At 28.9% G+C, this 7,473-nt stretch overlaps 1 protein-coding gene across 1 annotated transcript; it reads right to left on the reverse strand.

Moving 5' to 3' along the window:
• Positions 1-517: 517 nt before the first annotated feature.
• On the reverse strand, positions 518-4,775 carry LOC113385100 (vacuolar protein sorting-associated protein 33B). The gene is made up of 2 exons (XM_026622908.1): positions 4,618-4,775; positions 518-2,029 (listed from the first exon to the last, which is right to left on the reverse strand). Exons 1-2 carry the CDS (start codon positions 4,773-4,775, stop codon positions 628-630), a joined length of 1,560 nt encoding a protein of 519 aa, XP_026478693.1. The 3' UTR covers positions 518-627.
• Positions 4,776-7,473: the final 2,698 nt, after the last annotated feature.

Here is a 7,473-nt window from a genome sequence, read left to right on the forward strand (position 1 = left end):
CAGTAGAGTCTCTTTGTAATTTTATTTTTAGTTTGGCCGTCTGTAAAGCCTTTTTCTCTTTTCCATACACCACTAGTTTTTTAAATATCTGAAACAGAAAATGATGAACCAACAACGAAATCTTTGCAAAGTATTTTGTTATATTATATACAAAATTGTACATATAACCTTTTTGAATAACAAATTTTTATATACACATTAACATTATTATATTAAAATAGAATATCCTTTACCTTACAACTAAAAATGCAACAAAATTGTTTGAGTATTATCTTCTGTCTATTTACAGAGCAGCATTAACAAGATCGCTCCCGGACACAATGGAATCACCAGCCAGCACAATCCTGGTGCCAGTCTGCTTCTCGACAAAATTGCAAGCAGCCATTTCAGCATAAGTGACTCCTCCGATGACAAAAACAAGAACGGATCTCGGACTCAAAGGTACGATATCATTAACACCGCTTCTCCTGCACACTTCTGCAAACTCTTTAACATCGTACGAATGGTACTTCAGATCTTGTTCAGGAATTTTTGGACTCGTTGCTTTAAAATTGGCTAGGTGTGAACATTTTGTACAGAAGTCTTCTAAGTTTGTAGCTTTTGTAAGGAATTTGACGAGTTGCGTGATTAAGGGTATGTACATGCCGCCGAATACGTAACTTGGACAATTGGGTCTTTAACGTTGACTTCTGTTTCGCTGGGGAGTTGTTTGAGTTTGTTTGCGTTTGCGTGAAACGATGTGTTGGGGAATGAGGCACTTATTGTGGTCAAATTTGGTATGGTAATACTGAATTTGTTGGATGGTTGTAGGAACAAACCGGCTGTCGTCAAGTTTTGGAATATGTGCAAGTGGTCGAAGCCAAAAGCGTGGAAAAACTTTGTGCCTAACGCGGTGTAGTCGTCGAAGGACAAACCAAGGGTGAGGGAGTACAAACACAACATTTTTACAACAGTTTGTTTATGGGTTTCTGTAGACATCAGTTCTTGTATCGTGCTCAAAGCTTGTTTGCGGTTAGTTTGCACCAGCATGCACGTTTCACAAGTTTGTATAAGTTCAAACATACCGCCAAATTGTTGTATTATAGTCTCGCACGCTAAAAGATGATTCGCCAGGTCCCGTTTTTTGGCGGAAACTTCTTGCAGTTTGCTTTCGACAAACTGTTTCATCTCGTTTATGTTAAAAGTCTTGGCATTCGCCTTCTGCATATTCAATGCCTTGGCTTGTCCACACAACTGGGAAAAAATCACCGAAAAGTGTTTAAATTTAATATCGCTATAAATTGTATCCGTGTTACTATTCAAGTGCAACAAGGTGTTATCTTTGCCCTCATCGGTTTCAGCATCAAACTTCAATTTACCGCGTGTAATTTTGTTTACAATTTTATTCACCTGGACGGTACCACATTTTATGTTGAAAACTTCGTTCAACAAACCACTGTACGTTGCTGGTATCAACAAAGTCGACGTATAGTCCTGATCCCGATCCATCACCAAAAAAGCACCAAACTCTGCACTCTTTTTATTTACATCATAGTAATCACAGTACGTGTTGAACATATTCAAAACTTTATTAGAATTTTGTCCAAGCCCCAAAACCAAACCAGGTTTACCCATACTTTGGCACAAAGTCCACAAACTATTACTTATCGAACTCAACAAACAACTATCTTGTTTTATATACAAATTTTTAAACAAACCAGGATATTCTAGACTCAAAATATTATCATCGAGTTGTATCAGTTCCCATTGGAATGAGTGCAGGGTCACGATTCCGTAGAGGCCTTCTTCTTCCAAAAGGGTTTTGAATGTTTGCAGGACTTTAGGGAATATTATGATGTGGAAGTAGGAGTTTAGGGTGAGTTTTTTTAATATGTTCTCGCATATGGAGTTTTCTGTTCGGGAATAGGAGTGGATTTGATCGAGTACTAGTTTGAGGGTTATTAGGTTCGAGGGTATGAAGTATATTGTTTTTAGGTTGTGATGGGGCTCGGATGAGTTGAATTTGAAGACTTTTTCTATGCCTTGCTGTCTGAAAGAAAAAGATAAGATAGAAATAGCTTGCCTAAAAAGTAAAACATTATAATGTGTAAGTGAAAATTTCTGATCATTTTAAACATTTTCGGACAATGAACTACATTTTTGATTAATCTACAACACTTTCACGCAAATCGCAACATTCTTAGATTATTTACAACATTTTCAGACAAACTACAATATTTTAAGACAATCATTTGCGCACTTTCAGATGATTTGCAACATTTTTAGACAATTAATAACACTTTCAGGCAATTTGCAACATTTTTGGACAATTTACAACATTTTTGGTTAATCTACAACACTTTCAAGAAAATCGCAACATTCATGAATGATTTACAACATTTTCGAACAATCTACAACATCATTTTTGGACAATTTACAACATTTTTGAATAAACAGCATTTTCAGATAATTCGCAACATTTTTGGGCAATTTATAACATTTTTGGACAATTTGCAGCACTTTCAGGTAATTTGCAACATTCTTAATTTATTGACAACATTTTCAGAAAATCCACAACGTCAGTTTTGGACAATTTACAACATTTTTTAATGATTTGCAACATTTTGGAACAATCTACGACATCATTTTTGAACAATTTCGAATATTTTTGAATAAACAGCACTTTCGGATGATTTGCAACATTTTTGGACAATTTACAAGTCTTTCAGGCAATCTGCAACATTCTCAAATTATTTACAACATTTTCAGACAATCTTCAACATCATTTTTGGACAATTTACAACATTTTTGGTTAATCTACAACACTTTCAGGCAATATGCAACATTCTTAAATTATTTACAACGTTTTTGGACAATTTACAATATTTTTGAGTAAACAGCACTTTTGAGATTTGCAACAGTTTTGGGCAATTTACAATATTTTTGGACAATTTATAACACTTTCAGACAATTTGCAACATTTTTAAATCAGTTACAACATTTTCAGACAATCTACAACATCATTTTTGGACAATTTACAACATTCTCAAATTATTTAGAATATTTTCAGACAATCCACAACGTCAGTTTTGGACAATTTACAACATTTTTGGACAAACTACAATATTTCAAGACAATCATTTGTGCACTTTCGAAGGATTTGCAACATTTTTAGACAATTTACAAAATTTTTGGGCAATGTACAACATTTTTGAATGAACAGCACTTTCGGATGATTCGAAACAATTTTGGGCAATTTACAACATTTTTGGATAATTTTTAACACTTTCAGGCAAGTTGCAACATTCTTAAATGATTTAATACATTTTCATTTAATCTACAACATCATTTTTGGACAATTTACAACATTTTTGAATAAACAGCCCTTTCGGATGATTCGCAACATTTTGGAACAATTTAAAATAGTTTTGGAAAATTTGCAACATTTTCAGACAATCATTTTTAAGGAAATTGTGACATTTTTGGACAATTCACAACACTTTCAGTAAATTTGTAATTTTTAGTAAGTAAAGTTGTAAATTTTTACTCCAATTTACATGTTTAGACATGCTGTGATATTTTCACACAAAAATTTAAAATCTTCAGACAAATTACAATATTTTAGTAGATCTGCATTTTGGGCAATCTACAGCACTTTCAGATAATCAACATTTTCAGACAATTTGCAACATTTCAGACAGTTTACAAAATTGTTGGGTAAATAGCAAAATGTTTGAACAATTTACAACATTTTCAGACAAACTACAACATCTTCAGACCATCCATAACATTTTCAGACAACTTACAAACTTTTTAGATAATCTACAACATTTTTAAATTATTTTCAACATACACATACAATTTTCAACTTTTACATACGGTTTCTCACAATATTTTCAGACAAGTTGTTAAGAGTGTTAGACGCTTACAGCAACTTTATTGGAAATTGCACTAGAAGTTTCACTTTCATAACAAAAACAAAGAATCTAATGAATAAGAAATCCAATCAATCTTATTTTATAAAATATTTAAATTAAACTAAAAACTCTAATATACTTTAAGAAAATTAAAAAGGGAATAAAATTGTATTATATAATAATTTGAAGTGCAACTTCCAATGATATCGTATTAAATATTTAAAAACCAAAAGTAAAACTGCCATTGATATTTATTTATCTAATATCATTAATTTTTTGTCAATATGTTGAATTTTAGATATTTTAGATATTTAAAATAAGTTAAATTTTAGATATTGTATAAATTTGTGATTAAAAATTTTATAAATATTTCAAATAGTGATATAAATGTTCTAATTTGATGGTAAATGATTTTCTTTTTAGTTCTTATAAATGAATACTAAATGAAAGTTCCAAACTACTGTTGGAATGGAACTCATATTATTATTTTCTTGAGACTATTTAAAGATGCATATTGTTCTGTAACAAGTGAGTCATTATATATACTGCACATTGTTTGAAGTCTTGTTAGATAAACATTATTTGTAAATAATAATGCTATATATAAAGCAATAGATAGATAGTTGTGGAGTTAGTACTAAAGAATGGCTGAACGATACTGGATAATTATTAAAATAGTAAAAGTTGTACATAAATATGAACATTATGGAAATATTAATACCTTAGCCAATTCATATCACATATCCTGTCCAAAGGTTTTATCAATTTTTCATCTATAACTAAATTCTTTTGACCCTTGACAGAGTCTAATATTTGTTTTAATTTAACTTTTGATATTTGACTTAAGGCGTACAGCTTTTTGTTTAAATTATCTTCCATTGTAACCAAACTTAAATACACATTATTTATAAAAATTATATTATATTAACACAGTATAATATACATAAGAAATATTTATTAAGTATAATATTTAATATACAAATATGATATTTAATTATTATAATATGTGGTGTCTTATATTTATATTTACAAAATATACTTTAATATTATAAACAGTTCAAACGTCAAAGTTTTGACAGTTATTTGATTTATGTCAAATTATTTTGACGTTTGCATAGTGTTGCCATTGTTGAAATATAAGATATGGCGACTGTTAAGATTTAGCGGCAAATTCAGTTTGAATTTCGGAAAAAACAATGATATAAGAAATACAAATAATATCAAAATATAATTATATATTATTAAGAATAATATACTTATATATATAGCTTATAGGTTCCAAATGTTATTTCTAAATATTATATATCTGCAAATGCAATATAATACCCTGGATATAATAATAAATAGTAGGCTTTATGATATCATACACTTGAAATAATTTTAAATTTGTAATTCAGTACAAATAATTGTACTATATATGAGATAAGGTCTTCTAATACATGGTGAAATATAAGATTTTGTTTATTTACTTTTTTACATACAAGATTTTAATATATTTGTATGTCAATGTTTAATTTATAAGCTCTTATATTTTCTCGATAAAATAGGAATAATATAAATATTTATAATATCCATTTAAAACAATTCTTATTAATATTGATTAATATTAATTTTGTATTAACTTAATTTTATATAAAAAACTAGTTGGAAATAATAATTGTAATAAAATAGAAAGGGCTGTCTATTGGCCAACAATTTAATACATCAATTCAATTTATTTATTTTATAAAAAAAAAACTCTACTGACGAACAAATTACCAAAATTGTTTAGGACTTAATTAATATTTAATTTAAACATCTAATTTTAGAAAAAAGGACTCTACAGGCAATTGTTCTATTTTACACAAAAAGGACTCTACTGACGACCAAATTAATGTACTAATTTAATTATTCTATTCTACAAAAAAGGACTCTAATGACTACCAAATTAATATACTAATTTTTTTGTTCTATTTTACAAAAAAGGACTCTACTGACAACCAATTTAATACACTAGATTAATTTTATTATTTTACAAAAAAGGACTCTACTAATGACAAATTTAATATTCTAATTTAATTGATCTATTTTACATAAGTCCTTTTAAAAGGACTTTACTGACGATCAAATGAATACTAATGAATACTAATACTAATAATTAGTTAAGAGCAATAATAATAATTGCTAATTTAATTATTCTATTCAGCAAAAAAGAACTCTACTGATGACCAACTTAATATTCTAATTCAATTGTTCTACTCTACAAAAAAGGACTTTACTGACGATCAAATTAATGTACTGATTTATTTGTTCTATTTTACAAGAAAGGACTCTACTGACGACCACCTTAAAATAATATGAAAAAAGAGTGCGCGTAAAGTTCACACGCGATTGAAGTAAAACTTTTTTGCTATTGTACGAGATTGCATTTAAGGTAAAAATAGATACATCGTATAACAATTTTGAATTTAATTGGCGGTTTTGGAAATTGATTAGTTTAATAAATATAATGTCTCATTCTTTGAGCAGCTGTAATGTTGCCTATAAAAATATTTTCCATTTTTTTAACTTCAAAGATTAATAAAAACAATTAATAAAAACAATCAATATATCTATTTAAGTCAAATAAAGCAAATTTTCAAATTAAAAATTATTAAAATTTAAAACTACGATATAGAAATAAAACGAATAGAATATAGAAATTATTTCAATAAATTTAAATGAAGAATTATTATTTTCACTATTTTTATGTGAGACGGGGTAAAATATTCTTCTGATTAAGGCCTTTTTTTATTAAATAAAGATTTATGCTACGATGTAACCTTAAAATTTAATGACATTCCGAACAACAATCAAATACCCTCGCACAAAAAACTACGACCAATCACAATCGATCCGTATAGACTCGGCCGTAACGCTCTTCCGTTGCATTTTCACAGATTTACTCCCTAGTCGCGCTTAAAGAAGTTTTACTTAAATAATAAATAATAGTTGGTACATAAATTTGCCTTAAGGCACAATGCAATGCACAACTAGATAGTGAAACAAAATGTACCAAACAATTTATTTACAGAAAATATTTTTAAAAAAATATACAAGTTATGAATTAGCAAACTATATTATATTACTGTATAAAGCCGATTGGCGTATAAATAAATAAATAAATAAATAACACACTAAAATATCTGTTAATTACATTTTTCTAAATATTGAGCTATTATTGAGCTTCGTGATATACAACAAATAATTTTATACCTCCGGTGAAAGTTGCATGAGTCATTTCTTATTTATTGCAAACATAAAAGCTATTATTTCATCATGTAAATAATTCCACGCAGTCGATGCCAACGCATTATATTTACAAAGACGACAATTCTAAACATACTTATTTTGTTTAATAAATACGACATTGTTTTTAATTCCTGTTAATTAATTGTTTGAATTTGAACATAACTTGGCACAGATAAGTACAATGAGTACCATATTTACAGTAATTCGTCCGTTACCACATTTACCCCGTTTCTATTAACGGCCGCCGCGGCGCCGCCGTCGCCGTTACGTGTCTCTGCCTTCTACGTGGCAGAGGCGTCGCGTCGCA

The sequence above is a fragment of the Ctenocephalides felis genome, unplaced genomic scaffold (assembly GCF_003426905.1).
Source record: "Ctenocephalides felis isolate EL2017-DRISC unplaced genomic scaffold, ASM342690v1 CF-g0.4_SCAFFOLD_03571, whole genome shotgun sequence".
Classification (NCBI taxonomy): domain Eukaryota; kingdom Metazoa; phylum Arthropoda; class Insecta; order Siphonaptera; family Pulicidae; genus Ctenocephalides; species Ctenocephalides felis.

Excerpts from the sequence above, each read along its gene's own strand:
- LOC113385100 (XM_026622908.1), bottom strand. The coding sequence starts at position 4,775 with ATGGAAGATAATTTAAACAAAAAGCTGTACGCCTTAAGTCAAATATCA. Across the intron at positions 2,030-4,617 it reads TGTGATATGAATTGGCTAAG|ACAGCAAGGCATAGAAAAAG; the intron begins GTATTAATATTT and ends TTTTTCTTTCAG.